The sequence below is a fragment of the Parus major genome, chromosome 4A (assembly GCF_001522545.3).
Source record: "Parus major isolate Abel chromosome 4A, Parus_major1.1, whole genome shotgun sequence".
NCBI lineage: Eukaryota > Metazoa > Chordata > Aves > Passeriformes > Paridae > Parus > Parus major.
Window position 1 is genome coordinate 5,244,130 of NC_031772.1, and position 19,522 is coordinate 5,263,651.

General features: G+C 47.1%; 1 protein-coding gene across 4 annotated transcripts; it reads right to left on the minus strand.

Moving 5' to 3' along the window:
• Nucleotides 1-3,160: 3,160 nt before the first annotated feature.
• On the minus strand, nt 3,161-16,239 carry LPAR4 (lysophosphatidic acid receptor 4). 4 transcript variants are annotated; one of them, XM_015626342.3, is made up of 3 exons: nt 15,776-16,239; nt 14,798-15,381; nt 3,161-5,881 (listed from the first exon to the last, which is right to left on the minus strand). In XM_015626342.3, the coding sequence occupies exon 3, from the start codon at nt 5,726-5,728 to the stop codon at nt 4,682-4,684; it is 1,047 nt and encodes a 348-aa protein (XP_015481828.1). In that variant the 5' UTR covers nt 5,729-5,881; nt 14,798-15,381; nt 15,776-16,239; the 3' UTR covers nt 3,161-4,681. The 4 variants fall into 4 exon arrangements, with proteins under 4 accessions (XP_015481828.1, XP_015481826.1, XP_033369981.1 ...); XM_015626340.3 differs by lacking the exon at nt 14,798-15,381 and having other exon boundaries at nt 15,776-16,237; XM_033514090.1 differs by lacking the exons at nt 14,798-15,381; nt 15,776-16,239 and adding an exon at nt 9,641-9,865.
• Between the last annotated feature and the right edge of the window lie 3,283 nt (nt 16,240-19,522).

The window sequence follows — 19,522 nt, forward strand, 5'->3', positions numbered from 1 at the left end:
AGCATTGAAACAGCAAAGTGGTGGAGTGCCCATCCCAGAAAATGTGTGGATGTAGCCCCTGGGGACATGGGTTTGTGGTGGGGCTGGGTTGATGGTTGGACTTGATGGTCTTGGAGGTCTTTCCAACCTAAATTCCATGATTCTAGGGGTGGTTTATGGTCCTTGCAGTGTCAGAGAGTACACACAGAGCCCTGGGGTCAGCCTGGGGTCAGCATTCAGAAATAGAAATTACAGCTTTCCTGGAATTACAGGAGGAACAAGGCTTGGGCTGCTAATCCATGGAGAACAACTCTGCCTCTTTCTTCAGTTAATGCTGAGCACCAAAACCTGCTTAGAGGCTTGAGGGCTGCTTAGTTCCTGTCCCCAAATCCTGCCCAGAGAGTTCTCTGGACACAGCAAAGCTTTGGGGTTACCCCGAGCTCCCGAGGGCTCCCTGTGGCCAGCAGGTCACACCAAGGGACAATTTCACAGGACAATTTCCTGCCTGTGGACAGCAAACCTTCCCACTGGGAATGGCATGGGGGAGCTCTGAAGGGACACAGCCTTTGAGGAGGTTATCAGAGGTGCTGGATCTCTCTGGAACAGGGAAATTCCTCCTGGATCATCTGTGGATTTTTGCTGGGTTGGGAGCAGAGCCTCCCTCCCTCATCCATGCAGAACTTTGGGGAGAAAAGCCAAAAAAATCTTCCCAGGGTTAGAGGGATTTTAAGGCTGGATCCATGCAGGGAGCAGGGATAGGAGGAGCAAAGTCTGCCTGGCTGATGTGTATGTGCAGCACAGGAACTTTCCACCCCTCTGGCCATTCCAAGAGCCACTCCACGACTTTTATACGTGGTTTGTGCTGCCTCCTTGCCCTTGTGGTTTGTAGGTGTGACTCGGGGTAGTTTGTACCGATTGTGCAAATCTGGTGGAGATTTTCACAAGATTTATCCAAGATTTACATAAGACTTGGCACCTTTCACCCATGGTGGCACCAAGAGGAGATTCCCTGGGGCTGTGGGACAAAGTGCTGCTTCTCCCTGTTGTAGGCACCGAATTTCACCAGGTGTGGGCACCCCAGGCTGGGTTTGGGCTGGGCAGAGGGCTCAGGAGTCCTTTGGAGCTGCAGCTCTTCCAGCTGGGCAATGGTCTACAAAGCTGGTGAATGAATGTGGGAGGACTGGGGAAAGGGAACAGGGAGCTGGCTGGGAGCAAGAGAATCCATTATTAATGTTTGTTTGGGATCTCTGGGTCCTGCCTCAGCTAAAGGCAGTGACTTTTAATTAATTTGATTTTGTTTTTAAACTTGAAGTTGTGGCATTCTCTTTGCTGACAACAGCCTTCTGTGGGGGGAGGAACACTCAGCTGCCCTTCAGCCAGAAAAACTGGGAATCCACTTTTCTGCCACCCTCTCCTCCCAGTTTGGCTTTGCTGACATCTGAAAAATGACTTTTCCTCTCTCTGAATGCATAATTGGTTATTTATCCAAAAACCATGGAGTGTGTACTCGGTGTACCTGACCTAGAAAAAAGCAGATTAGTCAAGACCTGTCCCAGCTGAGTGTCAGTCATCATGTGACCTCCATATAATTTATGAGGTCTTAAATTACAAAATAATGGATCTTTTCAGTTGGCATTTTGGCACAGGATGATAGGATTACATTTTATGTGAGAATATCCACCACAGCTCTTGCCCCATAAAAGTGCAAACAGAAATTTGTAAGCATTGGCACTGGTTTGGATCCCAAAAAGACACCCATTATGCTGGAATTACAGGCAGGCCATGGATGTGGAGCCTGGAGCTTGTCCAGTTTCTCTCCTCTCTTTTACCATTTCCTTCAGAAGCCCAGACAGTGGTTTCTAGCCTGGGTTTTTCTTTCTTCCCTTGGATTTAACCAGAGGAAGGTCTGTGGAGCACTTCCAGAGCAGAAGGTGTCTCAGGACTCTGGAAATGAGAGATTCTGCAGCCACCAGCCATGAGAACAGACCTGTCCCACAAAACTCCCAAACCCCACAAACTCTGGAATCTCTTCTTGCTTTGCAAGTGTGAACCAGTAGCTTTAAAATAAGATTTCCAAGCTGGCAGTTGGATGTTGTCGGCTGAGGACAAGCTGAGCGTAAACAGGTTTCTCATCTCTGTAAATCTGAATTAATCAGGGGTTTGCCTCAGAGATGAGCACTTTCTTATGGTCCAGATGTTTTCCTTGCAAACAGGAAGATGTGCTTTTAGGCACAGAGTTGGGATTCTTGAGGCTGTCCTGTGCAGGGCCAGGAGTTGGACTTAGATGATCCTTGTGGGTGACTTCCAGCTCGGGATATTCTGTGGTTTTAAATGCACCCTCAGTTTTTTAGTGACTCTTTCTCAGTCTCGTTCCCTCTCTCTCCCACCCCTAGAAATTAAGTTTGTTAGTGAATTCTTCCTCCTCTTTTTCCTTTCCCTCTCTCATCCCTAAAAATGCAGCTTGTGTCTCGTTAAGTCCTGTTCCTGGCAGGGTTTTAGGATGGGGTTTTCTCACAGAGTTTGGGGAGTGTCAGAGCTGCTGATGGTTCCCCAACCTTCCTCTCTGCCCTGGGATGAAGGATTTGCTCCATGGGGAGAACTCTGCCTGTAGGGAAGCCTGGCAAATCCCTCACTTTGTCTTTTGTTCTGAAGTTACAGGAACAGCTTCTCTGAAATACATTTCATGGCAAGGGTGGAGATGGCTGATCAGCCAAAGGAAATATGGATTTGAAAATTCCCTGTGAAGAGTTAGGGTCCAGCAGAAAAAGGGACAGAGCATTGCCTGAAACCACCTCTGGTAAAATGGCAAATATTGCTCCTTCCTAAAGCCCAGCTCATCCCTTGGGCTGGAGGTAAAACTTTCCCAGCTGCTGACAAATTCCCTGTCAGCGCCTGTCCCTTGTCCTACACTGACCTCATTCCACCAACTTTTTCCAATGATCTCTCCCTGTTTTCACATTTTTCTGCTCCAAAGCGCCGTTGTCTGAGAGTTTAATCTACAGAAAATCCTCCCAGGCCAGTCCTGTGTGCAAATTTCCAGTAAAGATTGCTGTAACTCAGAGCTGAAATTGAATATTTTGGCTGCTCTCATGCTCTCTGTGTATAATGAGTTGATCATATGCTTTTCTCCAATAAGTGACATTTTAGGGCTGAAATAGAATCATTTTTGGGGTCTCTCAACCTCGGTTAGCCACTGACTTCTTTATTCAAAGTGAATGCAGTGCTAAATAAATATTCCCTTGGAAGCATTAACATTTTACAGCTGAATTCTTCTCACACTTAAACCTCTGTTGCTTTAAATGATCACATTTGAGGTGTTGCTCTCGTATCTCACGAGGCTTCATCAGAGAGACTTAAAATAGAGTTAAGTGGAAAACATCTGTTCAATTTATAATTTGTCTCTTTTTTTGGCAATGTAGTCCTAGAAGTAGCTTTACCATGGTAATGTAGATTGCTGAGCTAACAAGTTGTAACTTTATATTTTTTTAAATTAAATTGTTCTCCTCATTTCTGTGTCTTACACTTGAGAATGAACCAGCCTGGGAAGGGCTGTAGAGCTTCAAACACAAGCCAAGAACTGGAGAAAGGAACCAGGTGGTAAAATGCAACACATACAAATAATTAATTTTCCATATATTTCTGTAATCTTTAAAAGGAAAGGTAATAAATTAATTGGAAAACAAGACAATATTGCTGTAACCAGCTAAGCAAAGAGTGCAGCAAATTGTTTTTTGAGTTACTTTGAGGCACTAAAAACCCATTAAGCAATCACAGACCATGCCTTGATTGTGTGCTCTGACACCACTTGTCCATATTTCAGTGGGATCAGCACTCCTGGGCCTTCAGCTTCTGTATGGGAGCTTTGCCCTTGGGAAAACTCTGGGGTTTCAGGCCCTTCTCCAGCTGACTTTACAGTCCAGCCCTTCCCAGAAATAGTCATAAAATCCCCTGGGATATAAAAACCCAGGTGCAAAAGATCATTAATGAGGTCTTTACTCCTCCCCAGATGTGGCATAAAAAACAATCAAATAAATTAAATGACAGCTTAATCTGATAAAAATGAAACTTCATATTTCAAAACTTCAGTAATAATTCTCTTTTTTTTTTCTTCTTATCTTTTTCTGTCACCAAGCAACTCTTTTGCCTAATTGCTAAACAATTATTTACACTTCAAACCTCTCTGCAAATTCCAGTCTGTAGGATAACCAGGCTCTACACTCTGGCAGTGGAGTAAGGAAAAGCCACAAGCTTTTATTATGCCTTTGTAAGCAAACATACATATTGTGGGAAGTTACTGAGTTAACATATGAGGATGAGGATGCACCTCCAGAAGGCGGAAACATTGGCAGGAATCTCTAAGGAAATGAAATTTTCTATTTCCCAACTGGTCCCATGTCAACTGCTGAGGGGGAGAAATGCCAAATGTTGGCATCTCCTGGCTAAAGAAGCTGTTCTGTTCCCTCCTGAGTTGATGCATGTGTTGTAGCCTATCCATAATCTCCCAAGGGAGATCCATTGGGGTTTTCATCCTTCGTGTTCACCTGCGGAATGTGACGGGACCATCCCAGTGCGAGGATCTGTCGTCCCCCAGCAGCTTTTCTTCCTTAACGCCACGTGTGAACCCCCGTTTTCTGGAACTGCTCTTTGCCACGTGGTGCTAATCAGGAGTTAATGGGGGATAACTCCCTGTGTAAACATCTCCCTAGAAATGGGATTCAGATGTGGGATCTCCTCCGTTGGTGATGGCCTGGTCACTGATCTCATCCTGCGGTGCTGGCAGCGCCGTCTTTGTGAGCGGCATCTCTGTCTTGAAAAGAGAATCCATCTTGATCTGGGTTTTGATGTTGAAGGACTTCTGGAAGGACTCGGAGGTGAAGTAGTAGATGAAGGGGTCGAAGCAGCAGTTGAGGGTGGCGATGCACAACGTGATGGGATACATGGTCCTGGCAAACCTCTCCAGGGAGCAGTTGGCGATGGCCTGGGAGCGCACGAGCGCGTACAGGAACAGGATGGAGTTGTAGGGGACAAAGCACACGACGAAAATGGCCACGTGCACGATGATCATCTTCAGCACTTTCTCCTTGTTGGTCCCAATCTGGGACAGGGTGGCCGGCTTCCGTAAAGTCCGGAGGACCAGTGAGGAGCACGTGAGGTTGAGCAGCAGAGGGATGATGAATCCCACCACCTCAATAAATATGGTGATCTTGGACAGGTAGGTTTTCCAGATCCTTTTGGAGAACCCTTCGAAACAGGTGGTGCTGGTGTTGGACACGTTGGTCGTGGAGAAGAGCGAGGCCGAAATTCCGCCGCTGAGGACCAGGATCCAAACGCCGGCGCAGACGATGGCGGAATTCCTCCTGGTGCGGATGGTGCGGGAGCGGAAGGGATACACGATGGCCAGGAAGCGATCCACGCTGATGCAGGTGAGGAACAACATGCTCCCGTAAATGTTGGTGAGGAACGCCGTGCCCGAGATCTTGCACAGGGAGTCCCCGAAGGGCCAGTGCCTGTTGAAATTGTAAAAAATCTTGAAGGGCAAAGTGAAGACAAAAAGCAAGTCTGAAACCGCCAGGTTGGTCATGAAAATGGCCGTCTCGCTCCGCATCTTCATCCGGAAGAGGAAAACGAAGAGGGAGGCGCAGTTTGTGATCAAGCCGAGGATGAAGACCACGCTGTACACGGCCCCGTACAGGTTGTACTTGAAGGAATCATCTGTCAGGCAGGTATGGTTGTTGCTGTGGTTTCCCATGCCAAGTCTGGGATGGGCTTCCAAAGGCCTTCAAAGTCTACTTCAGAGACATCCATAAAATAAGGCAGGGAGCTCGTCCCTTCCCAAAGGAACACATTCCAGGGAGGTGGCTGGACTCCTTCCTACCGCATCTCCCTCATGGATCTTTTCATCCTGAAGGAGAGAGAGACAGAGAGAAATGCCATCAGTCTTGAGCCAGTCCCCCAAAGCGGCTGTGCAAGAGAAATTCCCAAATTAATGGACGTGCAAACAAGAGCAGGAATTAGTTTTCAAGCGAGACTTTAAAAATTCCACTGTTATTGGGGTTTTTCACAGTTGAAGATGGAATTTAGTGAATTTGGCCTTTCCTTCTATCACTCCCTCATCCTCGTGTTTGAAGGAGAGTGATGGTTCTGAGCAACCCAGTCTGTGGAAGATGTCCCTGTCCCATGGCAGGGGTTGGAACAAGAGGGGTTTTAAGTTCCCTTCCAACCCAAACCATTCCATGATAATTCCAACTTCCCCCTTGGAAAGGTTTTTCTTTAAAATCTGGGATGGAATTGGCTCGGTATGTTTGGAAAGAAATGTAACAGAAAAAAATCTGAAATTTTCCCCTAAACCTGTAACAGAAGAATAGCTGAAAATTATAGTGTTTGCTTAAAACTGTGTACAAAGGCAAGTTCTATGGATTTTCAACTTTTTTTGACGCAAAAAAACCTTTCAAAATCCATGATAATGAGGAGCTGCTTTGCCTTTTTTTCTAACTGAAAATAGGAGCATCCTTACACATGTTTTCCAAAGTGGAAAACTGTTGTACCTCAGAAATATTTATCAAAAACACTTCCCAAAACCATGTTTGCTTTTTTCTCCCTGCTTAAAAATGTCTGCAAATATGGTATTACTTCCAAAAGGAATATTTTTTGCAAGTGTAAGACTTTCCTGAGAAAGATTCCTCCAAGCTGGACCAACAGCTGCTTTTCATTCCTACTCTTTGTCGGGGTTTGGAATGTGAAATTTGGGAAATCTCATGGACTACACTCTTGTAGGACTTTGTCCCAACTCAACAAGCTTTGGAGACATGTGGAGTTGAAGTGAGCGTGTTTTTACTTGGACATAGGTGCTTCCTCAACTCCCCAGATCATCCCTCCTGGCTATTTTAAATATTTTAAATATTTTTAATGCCTGTGAGAATAATCCCTTGGAAAGTCTCGTTGGAGCAAGGAGGGTTTGTGAGTTGGATCATGAGCTCAGCACTTCTCAGAAATGTGGAGCAAAGTTGGGTCATGAAGGGAAAGACCTTTTCCTTACAAATTCCAGCCAACCAAATATGAACTAGTTTGGAATCTTCTTGTCATCTAAGAAATTTAGGAGCTACAACTGGGAGTAATTTGGAGGCGAAACCCTTGTGAAGAGTGGGATCCTTTCCAGAGTGATCCCCTGACAGAGGAGTTTCAGCTCCAAACCTGTCACTGAGTGGTGTTAAAGGTTGCAATGGCAACATATAAACAAATAAAATGGAAAACAAAGCATGGGTTCGAGACAATTTGGGATGCAAATGATCAAAATCAGATGTTTTCTGTATGTTTTCCTCCTGGGAGTTCTCGCATGCAAGCTGTCAGCATTGCTGGTAAAATGGCAAGGGTTGGGAAAGCTGGAATAGCCACGGCTTTGCCCAGGTAAAATGGGAAAATTCCTCACCTGGGAATTCCTGGGGAACCACAGGCTTCCCAAAAACTGCTGCTGTGACCCTGGGAGCAGGCAGCACCTCAACTTTGCACCTGGCAAAGTAGCAGGAAAGGAGGATGCCCAAATCTCCTTTCCCAGATGATGTCATCCTTTGGCCATCCAAAAAGATGAATTGGATCTTGGAGATCTCTCCTGTGGAGGTTTTTCCCACTAAAATCGTGGTTAAATGAGCTTTATTGGAAAACAAGCTGAAAAAAACTATATCAAATATTTAAATTTATGAGAAGGACAGGAGTAAAATCTCAAATGTGGGATTGGAACTCTCTTTGGATCTGTAGTGGAAGGAAAAAAAGGAAAGGTCTTGCCTGGATTGGACTGGAATGCTCACATGAGCTCCAACAGGAATAGCTGAGCCTTGGCTTAACTCTCAGCCTAAAGCATTAAATCCTTGGCTTGGAGCTCTGTCCCAGTGCAGACACTCCCTGTTATCCCCATCAGGAGTTTGTGTTGATGCTGGAATGTGATTCCCTGGGTGTGTGAGCCCCAGGTGTGCCACGCTCTCCTGTTCCAGGCTGCTCTCTGGGTCCTGCTGGGGAGGTCTCAGAGGGATTGGGTGTCCTCTGAAACCTCACCCAGCCTGGGAGCCCAGTGGAAACCTCACTTCCCAACCTGGCCTGGATTTTGGCAGCTCCTCAAGACTCAGGTTTGAAAGGTGCCTTTGGAACTCTCACCTTTGCTCCTGAGCAAGTGCTTGTTGCCAGCAGCCTGACCCAGATACTCCTCTCATAATAAAAAAGATGCTCCATCACCTGACTCTTCTCCCTGCTCTGCTCCAGACAGCCCAAGGTCAAATCCTGTTTTATCCAGCGTCTAATCTCTGGGAATTGCCTGCCAGCAATTGTCTAGTTAACTTATGGGCTTTAAAATACAGCCTGGCTTGTTTACCTATGGAACCCTGAGGTGTTTAAACAAGCTGACAAGTGGCTTTGAAACCCAGCCATGTGCTTTAAATTCTGTAGGATGAGTCCACAGATTGAATTTTCCGAGTGTAAAAATTCCCTTTCCTTCTTTTCCGCTATGGATGAAAGCAGTGGGATGCTCTTCACGGACACCACAGTCACCACTGCTCTCACCTTGCTGGGAAAAAGTAAAACAATATATTTTTAAAAGGTAAGTAAATAGAGGATGAGAAAGTAGTTTTCTCTATATTTCAGGCAGGGCAAAGCTTTAAATCCTGTATTTAAATGGGGGGTCAGTCCAAGAGGGGAGGAATGTAATGGAATAAACCTGTTTAGTGTGAGAAAATTCAGAATATTCTCTCTCCTTGCAGGGATGCTACCAGCAGATCTCCAGCAGCCATCCCTCACAAAATCCCATTTCAATAATTCAGAGTGAGATTCAGCAGAGCTGCTCCAGGCTTTGCTCTTTTATAGTAGAAAAATCCCATCCTCCATGGACTGAAAAGAAAGGAAAACTTGGTGTTACTTCCTATGGTGCCTGAGTATCCTGTTTACAATTCCTGTATTTCCTCCTCCCAGTGCCCCAAGACACCTCCAAACTGCCAGACTGCAGCTCCATCCAGAGCAACTGTTTGTTAGAACAGGAATTACTGCAGGGAAAAAAACAAACTTAAAACCAGCCCCTGTCATTCCATTATCCCATTCTTCCTGCCCCACACCGATCTCCACATGTGCAGCAAACTGAGGTCAGAAAAACCAGCGTGGAGTTTGGGGCTGGCATTTTTGGCATCATCACATTTTCTTTTAGTCGTGTGAGATGTCAGGTGAGTGGAACTTTATCAGTCTGGATGTGAAGGACAACCCTGTGTGTTCATTTGAACACTGAACTCTGGGTTTGGGAGGTCTGGAACAGCCCTGGAGGGAAAACCTCCCAAAGCTGAAGGATCTTTGCTGGATTATCGTGGTGTGTACTTAGGTTGTCTCTTAAATCTTGAGAAACAAAGGTTTATAGGTAGAGAAGCCAAAACCTGTGGGACGCTGGGCTTTGGGGAGGTTTCTCTGGGTTGTGGCACCAGGCCTTGTGTTTTGATATGGTCTCAGCTCTCGACCTTGGAAATAAATGGGGATTTTCCTAGGGCACAGCAAGAGCTTTATTTCTGCCTTCTCCTGACAAAAATTCCATTCACTCCAGGGTTTGCAGCTCCCTGCTCCTCACCCCATTGCTACAACACCTGTGGGATGTGTAACTTACTCCACCACGGAGCCCAGGGTTACAGCTTTAACTCACCTCTGCAACTTCTTGGGGTTTATTTCCTTCCTTTGTTCCCCTTTAATTCGGCAGAAGGCTCAGATAAGGGGTTTGTGTGGGGAGATGTTTGGGGTTTTGGCAGATTTTTGCAGAGATGATAATTCTGTGTAAATCTGTAGGACTTGGGTTCTTCCAGACTGGTGACTATAGATAAAATAAGATTAAACTGCAATTGTTTGAATAGATAAAATCCAAACCATTATATATTAAAAAAAAAAAAAAAAGTCCACTTTTTCTACCTGAAACACTAAATATCTCCATTCCTGCAATGGAATTTCCTCTTACTTCTACTTTCTTTTTTCTGTAAAAGTTGGTTTTGGTCACAGGCAACTCTGAGAGTGTGAACTGGCAACAGCTTTAAGGACAAACCTCCAGTTTGGGACAATGTGGTGTTTGATTTTTCCCTGTTGGAGGCTGCCAGGACAGGAGCTGGTGCTGCCTCTGTTTTCCCAGTGCCAGCAGTGTGGGTTTATGGAAAGCTGGAGCAGCTGGAGTAGGTGATGCTGGATCTGCCTTCTCCAGAGGAAGGTGTAGGGATGGGAAATGGCTTGGGATAGCAGTTTTGGGGTTGGCTGAGTGTCTGTGAGTGCTCCATCCTCCCCGGAGCTCCTCGCACATTCCCAATAACCTTGTTTTCCTCGCCGGTGCTGTAGGAGCAAGGAAAGGCTGGGATTAGAGGGTGGGAAGCGGAGCAGCTGCCTGTAAACAAAGCTCCATTGACGATCCGAAGCGCTGGGAAGGAGAAACGCTTTAATCTCTTTCATTTCCTAATCCTAAGTGATGTATTGGAGAACAGTAGGAAAGGAGCAGACAGAAGTGGGACTTTGAAGTCCGTGGAGGTTTGTGGAGCTTCAAAGGGCCATTCTTTCCCAGTTTATCGGAGTGAATGCCCGGCCGGTATGCCGGGGAAAGGGGACGTTTGCGGGTGATTAGCCTAAAAAACAGGGCAGGAAGGCTCTTATTCATGGCTTTGACACTTATTGTGCTCAGTGTCACCGGAGCTGACACTCCCCGGCCCTTGCTGCGGGTGCGACATCGCCTCTGTACCTGCGGGAAGGTGGGCCCGGGAGTTCCTCCCTTCAGTCGGGTGTGGAAGCCGCTTTCAAATCCTCTGTGAGAGAGAAAAACCCCAAAGATGGGGACGCTTGAGGAGACATCGCCTCTCCCCGGCCAGGAGCAGGGATGCTCTGGGTGAGGTGGGAGCTCCTGTCCCCTGCCCTGAGCTGCCTTTGGCTCTTGCGGACCCCTCCAAGTTCAGCAGCTCCTTTCTGTCGTGCACGAAGGACCCCAAATGAATTCTTCTCCAGGATGGAGCAGGGAAGGAAACCTGAGCCGCTCAGCCCGAATCCTAAAGGCGCTCTCCTTTTTTCCCCCCTTTTTTTTTCTGTGTTTTTAATTGCTCAGCACCGCCGTTGTCTCCTCACTGTCCTCGGAGACTTACAAAGCATTTCCTGCTCGTGGTGCCTTCTCTGGGCTGTATCTGTTTTGGATTGAGCTAATTAAAATGTTTCCTTCAGAAGAGAATCGCGAACTGCCTTACCCCATATTCAGCCACTGATCCTCAGGGCATGACTCTCCTTTTGTTTGCACTGAGAATGTCTCTCTCCATTTACATCACCCTTTAACCCTTGGCGTGCTCTGCTTTTCCCCATCCCCAGCAGCCTCCAGAGGGGCTGGGCCGCAGCCAGGAAACCATGGAATTCACCCCAAACTCCTGGGCGAAGTTTGCATTATTTAACACTTGTAAGAGCAGCTTTTTGCTGGGCCTTGGGTGCGGGAATGCTGCTTGTTTGGAGCCCCTGGTCTCGCACCGAGGGGGAATTGCTGGGTAATGGCAGTGCTGGATTCAATAGAGAAGATTTAGATGCAAAGAAAAGCTGATGAAGTGCTGAAAAGCAAAGTTGATTTCACCCAGGAATAATGTTTGTGGAAGAGGTTGCTGCGTCCTTGATGTAGCTCTGGTTCATTACAAAGTGTGGCTAAGAAAAAAAACAACATAAAAAATAAGAGACTCCTGTTTCCCTGAGCCACTGGGGACTCCAACAACAGGCTTGGGTTTATTTGCTCACAGCTCCAAAAGGTTCCCAGTCAGCAGCCTGCCCAACAAGCTGCCTTTCTTCGCTTTCCCTGACACAATTTCCAGTGGTTCCTTAGCCATTCCATGGCTTTTTGGCTCCTTGTTGCCTTTCCTCAGCTCCTCTGAGCCACGTGGAGCCCTCCTGTCACCCCATCCTCACCCTGCTGGGCTGGATCCTCTGAATTCCCTTTGCTGAAACGGGGGAGCTGAACTTTCTCCTCGGATTATCCAGAAATTACAGTGTTTTTTCCCTTCCCTTGCACCAGCACAGGAGCACAAACACCAGTTTCACCTGGGCAAGGTGGCCTGGCTGCAGGGGCTGTCTGGATTCCTTCGGGTCCTTGAGCGATCTGTGCCTTCCATTTATTTACTGCAGGGGCTTGATCTAATATTATTCTCTTACATGGCTTTATTCTGAGGGGAAAAGGGGAAATTCTGAGGACTGTAGAATCCCAGTATGGTTTGGGTTGGAAGGGAACTTAAAGCTCATCCTGTTCAATCCCTGCCATGGGCAGAGACACCTTCCACCCCTAAGCTTTGTTCAACCTGGCTTTTCCTGTAAAGTTAAAATAACTAAGTTAAAATAACTGTAAAGTTAAAATAACTAAGAAATTGCTCCACAATGCAGAAATATCCAATCTCAGCCAGCCAGCAATGCTTCTGCAGTGAAGCTTCTTAGAAACTGGATTTCTAATGATGAAGATGAGGGCAAGGCAATGACATTTTGGCATCGTGCAAGGGCTGGATGCTGCTTTTCCTACTAAATATGGTTATATCCATCTGTAAAACACATGCTGGGGAGGAGGAAGGTGAGTTGTCTGCAGGTTCAAGAAAGGAAAATAGGAATTCTATCAGAGGAAAAGAAGAGGTCTGTTGTGGCTGTGTGTTTAGAGCATCACAGGGTCTCACAGCCTGATGAGCTCATGTTTTGAGCAGAGAAAGGATCTGCTCTGCTGCCAGAACACACCTTTGTCTCAGGGACTGATGAATGTCCCTTCATTTCACTTGCCAGGATAAAGACATCATCCTTTTTCTACCAACCAAACCCCTTACAAATAATCCAGCAAATTTTCCTGCAGCCAGGGTCAGCTCAGGCTGGTCTGGCTCCGGAGCAGGGTGGATCTTTACCCCTTTCACGGGGCTGAAGTGGGAGCTGGTGCAGGAGGAAGCCTTGCAGAGCCACTGTCTGCTCTGGGAATAAAGAGCTCCTCTTTTCAGGGAGAGAATTTCCCTTCTGTGGAAAGCGGTGGCTCCCCTTCCCCGGGACTAAATCGGATCCTTATTTAGGGAGGAGGAGCAACGTGTGGAGGAGCAGAGTGAGGCTCTGCACGCACGCTTGACCTGGAAAGACCCGCTGAAGGTGGCTGGGTGCTCCAGGAGCCATCCCCACCCAGCCCAGCCCGTGGGGACGGCTCCCTGCTGGCTCCTTTGGGGTCCTGGAGCACTGGGAACTCCGTTTGAACCCCACAGCCCTGACCAGTAACGCTCAGAGATTGGGAAATGGAGCCCCAAATCCCAAATATGCTCCAAGCAGGGCGAGGGGCAGCTGGCACGGATGGATCATGGACATGGCATCCCCTCAGATGGCTCCAAGTGCCGCAGTGACAGGATCCCAAATTGCTTTGCCACATCCCCTCCAGCAGTGCACCCTGTCCCCAGGACTGGATAAAACTGCTTTAATTCCTGCTCTTGTGCTCCAGCCAAGGGCCACCGCTGGAGGACTGATCCATCTTCCAGCTGGGAGAGCATCCTCTCCCTGCCCAGGGGACCTTTCCATCCCTGCTCCTCAGCATCTCCAGGTGCAGCTCTGCAGTTCTGTGCCTCTTTCCAATGCCCTAAATGAAGGTGAGTGGGGAACTGGGATTCACACTTTGTTGTGTTTGTCCGTGTGGAGCTGAGCTCCTGAGCCCGGAGTTTGGAAGACATCAATTCTCATCAGTTGAGGAGGATTCTCATTTTTAGCCTCAAAGGATTCCAGTGAAATGTTTATTCAGCCTCCTTTCCCATCTCCTTCCTCCCTCCTATATGTTTCAGGACTTTATTTTAAAATGCAGAGGCTTTGAACTCCCCAAAGAACCGAGGTTTCCTGCCTGTTTTGTTTTTAGGGAATGCTCCTAAGGGCAAGAAGATGGAAAAGTACTACAAGGGGGAATGTCCTTATCACCGAGCTGTGAACTTTGCACTTCCCATCCTCTGGATTTGACTGTTCTGTCCCTATAGGGCAGCAATACAAAAACCACACACAATTGTCTCCTCTCAAACAATGATTTGGGAATGTCATTAAAACCTCCAAACTTTTCCTGCAAATTTTTCTGCCATGTGCTTTTATTGTGTAAAATCCTCTCTCTTCCAAACAGACAAATCTTTAAATTATGTTGTTCATGGTTCATTTTACTTCAGACACCTGATTTTTTCAGAGCTGTCTGAATTTTTCTCATTGAATATTGCAGTTTGAAAGGAGTAGATTTTAGCCATGAATGGAAGCCAAAGTGATAAATCAAAATTTTAAGGTTTTCAGTATAATATTTACAACTTGATTCCTAATTTTTTTGGTATGGTTTGTGAGAACCAGACCCCCATTAAACGAAAGTGAATGCCACATTTCTATCCAACCCATTTTAAGCCTAAAGCGTCCTTGTGACACTGACTTCAAGTACAAAAGAAAGCTGTAACCAAGGGATCTTTTTCACAAACACACAACAAACAACAGGACGGAAAACTCCTAAACTTGTCACCTGCAGTGCCACGGCGAGAATCTCGATGAGAACGGAGAATTAGGGTGGGATTAGAACCATTTCCATGCAATCTGGAGGAGTAGCTCACACGGGAATTACTTTCCCAAAACTTGGAGCTCATCTTTCTCCCTTTAAGCAGCCCCAGCCACGGCGGGGCTGGAGCGGGAGGAAGGGGAGTTGCCAGAGCAGGGAAAACACCGCTGATCTCCAGCGAGACCCGGCTGGATTCATCCCCCACATCCATCCGAGCCTTCCAGAGCCCCCACCCGGAGCTGCCACGGAATCCGCCAGCTTTTCCTGCCTCGGGAAGCGGGGGGGACTTACCGGGACCTCCACCATTCCCACGGCTCGGTGCTTCCACGGGATCCCTCCCTGACAGCCCGCAGCGATCCTTTGTGTCCCTGGGACACGAGCCGCCTTATTCCCACACGGAAAATCCCACTTTGTCCAAGTTCAGCCGCTCATCCTCAAACTCCGCGCTGGGTGGCAGCTGCCCGGCCTTTGTTCCGAGCGGGATCGGGGCTGCCGAGCGCTGCTGCCATCGTGTCTTGGGAAAACGGGACGCAAGAATGGGCCCAATGTCTGGGCAGGGGCTGTGGGCAGGGGGAACTCCTGGGGGTCTCCATAGGAAACGCTTTCCATTGGGCAGGGATGTGTTATTAGCGCCGGAGCCCGCCCCGCCCCGGGTCTCCGCTGGGTCCCTCTCGCGGGGCTCTATCCATGGATTCCCTTCCAGAGCCTCTCCCAGTTCGGAATTAGCAGCTTAAGGACAGCCCGACAATGAGCAGCGCGGATTTCCTGAGCAATTAGCCGGGGGACCCAGCCTGGGAGAGCGTGCCCGATGGGAACGAGCAGGGAAAAGCTCCTCAAAACTCGGATTTTCCTTCCCGCGGCAGTGATTGTTTCGCCTTCCAATTAAAAAAAAAAAAAAAAAAAAAAAAGTGAGGAGCAGAGAGGGGAGCTGAGAATCGGGAAAGCGCAGGGAAAGATTAGGAAGCTGCAAAGTTGGCGGCGAAAATAAAATATCAAATATCTCCCTAGGCAGATTTAGAAAGGCGCTGTTTGTTAGGCTGGGGGTTGTTGTTTTGTTTTAAATCTTCTCAGAGGAGCTGACTGGAACAGTCTGAGCTCTTGCCCTGAAAGCTCTGGATTGCTGCTGGAAAACCGCTCAGCTTTCCTTTTCCAGGGCCATAATTACAAATACTCGGCGAGAAGCGTGGCTGTGTCTGCCGGGGAGCTGCCCCCGACAGCCGCGCTGTGAATCTGCCCTCTGCCTAAAAACTGTTTCTCTTCCCCTCTTACCTTCGATATCAGCCCTTCAGGTGGGGACGAGGCTCTTCTGGCAGCAGCAGCAAGGCGGCGGATGGTTCATTTTATTCCCTTTTCAGCCCTCTCTGCTTCCATAGGGCTGAAATGCCGGGGCTGCTGCTCAAGCCCAGCCTCCCCCCTAACGCGTCTCGCTCGCATTGTGTTTGTCTCTCCTCTTCCTCCGCTCTCCTTGGCTCTTCCCACAGGCAGGCAAGGCCAGTAAACAACTCATTGTGAAGCTGGGATGGATGTAATTCCTTGGGCCGGTGGCCACCGCGGCTGAGTCGCCTCTGCAGCGCAGCCGGCTGCTGCCACGGGCTTTTATCCCCTCCATGCAAATAACTTCCTGAATATCTCATGTATCAGCCCAGCAGCTCCGGGCTGCTCAGGCTCAGCCTCTGCGAGCTCTCGCTTCAACGAAACACAAAAAACAGGAGCGAGGATTCGGAGCGAGAGCGGTGGCGGGGCAGATGTTTCCTGCTCCCGATGGGCAAAGGTCCATTTTTATTTGTTTGGTAAAAATAGAGGCAGAAAAACGTGGGGCCAAAGGGATCGCTGTCACTGAGCGTGGGGCTGGCGGGAGGCTCAGGATGGAAAAGCCGCCAGTATCACCAGTGAACTCATACAAAAACCCAGTTTCGTGGCTCGTGGGCATTTTCAGGCGGCTGCATGGAAATGCTGATCCCTGGCGAGATGCGGCTGCTTTTCACACCCATTCTCATGCGAGGGTGAGAGCTCTCAGTGGGAACCCATTGATCGACACGGCGGCATTCGAAAGCTTTTTTTTAGGGAAAGAAGGATGTCGGGAGCTGGGTGTTCTGACACAGATTAGGATGAGCTCACTGAAACGTTTTCTCAGATTAACATCTTGAGTCTGAGCTTCAAAACTGCCTGGGCTGGGCAAAACCATTAGAGAGGAGGCTGATGGCCCCTTAAGGATTAAACAGGGAATAAATCTTAACCCAAAACTTCTGTGCCTGTTACAGAATTTAGGCAGAATGTGGTGATTGTGCCAACTTTGCTGCTGCTGGAAGGGACCCAGGCAGCTGTGCCTGGCTGGGATGTTTGCTTTCTCTCCGGAGTTACTGGTTTAATTAAACTCTCTTGACAAAAGATCTTCGGCTGTTGGGAACTTCAAGGGCTGGGAGAAAACTCCTTAAAATGTTACAGGAGATTGGGAATGGGATTTATGCCCTTTGTGGAGTTCATCCTTCCAAACCACCCCAGTGATTCCAGCTTTGTATCCATCCGTGGTTGCCATTAAATCCAAAGCTGTAGTGAGCAGGTTATTCAGTCACCACTTGGTTTAGGATATTTTTCTTTTATGAGGAGCATTTTTTCTGCTACAGCCAAAACTAGAAGCTGGGAAAGTGCAATCTGTAGGCTGAGCCACAATGCTGTTCTCTGACCTGTAGAGATCACACAGAAAAAAACCCTAAAATTCCAACTTTTTCCCTATTGAACATAAATTTTTTGATATTGATGAGAAAGAAAACATCCCCAGAGCAATATATTCCTGCTGCCCTCCAAGGCACTCAAAGGAATACGTGGATGCCTTTATCCTTCTCCTCATAAATAGGCCAAATGTTGTGCTATCAACCCACTCTGTTTTGGTTTTTTTTTTAAATAAATAAAGTACAAACATTTCCAACACAGTGCCCTTAAGAGAGGTTTATTTGCCAAACACGAAGAAAGGAGGAGGCTCCTTCTCTTCTTGGTTCCAGTTACAGAAAAGTGTTTGCTTTAAAATGGAAAAACAAGGAACAGACTCCTGGGCTCTTCATCTCTGCACAACCCATTTGGTGTCCCCACCCTGATCCCATGGTGTTCATCCTAGACTTGGGACAGGGTGGGATTTAGTGAACTCTCCTTGTTAAAACATTGGCAGGACATCAATAATCTGGAGTTATTTTGGAAAACAAGAGAAACGGGGCTGTTATCTTATTGGAAAGGGTGGCTGCTGAGAAGGCACAATGTTTTGGAGCAGAAGTTTTACCCCCTCTGTGCAGAATTGGCTGCCCGTGCACAGAAACCCCATGGAAATGACATTTCTGGGCTGTCTCTGGTTGTGTCAGTGCTGGAGTGGCTTTGGGACTGGGATGAGAAATTCCCATTGATTTCAGCCAGGCAGGAACACCTGAATTTATGGGATAATTTTGCCCGGAAAATGAGCATATTGCATTTCCCGGTGATTAACACTTAATTCTTCTGCTGTCAAACCTGCTGAGTATTTTCAGTCAATTTCTTTCTTGTGCCAATTTTCCTACTTCAGGGCACTTAGGAACCCTCCAAGGAGCCAAAGAGCAGAACCCAAATCCAGCTGGCATTTGAAGGCCACTGGAATATAAATGATCAAGGCATTAACTTTGTTCCTTTATTGCTCCTTTCCTTCCTCTTCTTTCCTGCACCAGAAGAACTCATTTGTCATTTGGACCTTAAATATTGCATGGTTTTGGATCCATAGAATCCATGAGCAGGCTGCTGTGGCACAAATGGAGCATCCAGGGGTGGCTTGGTGTCATCTGGGTGATTTAGGAACCCTGGGGAAGGCAGAACCCCCGTGAGCCCAAAAGATCTTTGTGCCTCAAACTGTTGTATTTGGAATTTTTTGCCTGTCTGCAATGCATTTGTGATATCCTGTCCCATTCTCAGCTTCTAAAGGTCTCACACTTCCAAAGAATCAGCTTTGGGACCACAGCTCCTGTGGAATGATGTTCAGTGTCTGGGTGACCACAAAGGGTCATTATTGGGGTGATTAAACCAACAGGTTTAATTGAATTTGAACAGAGGTGTTTCATTGAGGGTTTTTTCCAGGAAAACTAAAGGAAAAGATCAAAATAGTGGCACTTTTCTGGGGGAAAAGAGAAAAAATCATCACTTTACAGAAACCATGGCTGGTGCTGGAAAAGATTATAAAGGAAAGAAAAGATTATAAAGGAAAATTCCTGAGCAGAACCAGGCTGGACAGGGCTTGGAGCAACCTGGGATAGTGGAAGATGTCCCTACACATGGCAGGGGGTGAAACTGGGTGAGTTTTAATTCCCTTCAGCCCAAACCAATCCACAATTCCGTGATTCTCCAGCCCTTCAGGAGCTCATTAACGCTGCGGAATTCCTAATGTTCCATGGTCTGTCAGGGCTTCCATTCAAAACCTTTCTTGAAAAGTTTTATAACACAGCAACCAAAAATCCCCTTGGAATCAGATGGAAGTGCAAAGCATCATCTTTTCAGTTTTGGGGTTTTTTTAATAAGCATTTAGAAGAATTTTTAAATCATTTTAAGTGCTGTAGAGAGATGGCAGAGAAGAAAAACAGAAGGCAAGTGCTCATTTGAAGCCCTCCCCTTGCAATTTTAAAAAGGCCTCATTTAAAAATCTCAGTTTGTTTATTTATCAGCACTTAACGTTCCATTACTTTGCTATCCAAGAGAACTTTTTGCCAATAGATGCCAGGATATTTATTTTCCAAATGTTTCTGTATTTAATGCACTTATGCAAAGGCAGGATCATGAGCTGCTGAAATTGGGGAAAAGGTAAAATAAAAATTTGTGCTCTTTGCTGGGTCAGGCAAATCCAAACCTCTGGTGGCACTGAGGCCTGGACTTGAATACCCCTCCAAACCTCACATTTTGTCCTCAACCTTTGCTTTTATTTTATCCCCAATAAGTCAGGAGAGTCATCTATATGGATGTCCTCTCCCAGTTTCCAGCTCCTTTGCTTTCCATGTCCTACAGGAATTTAAT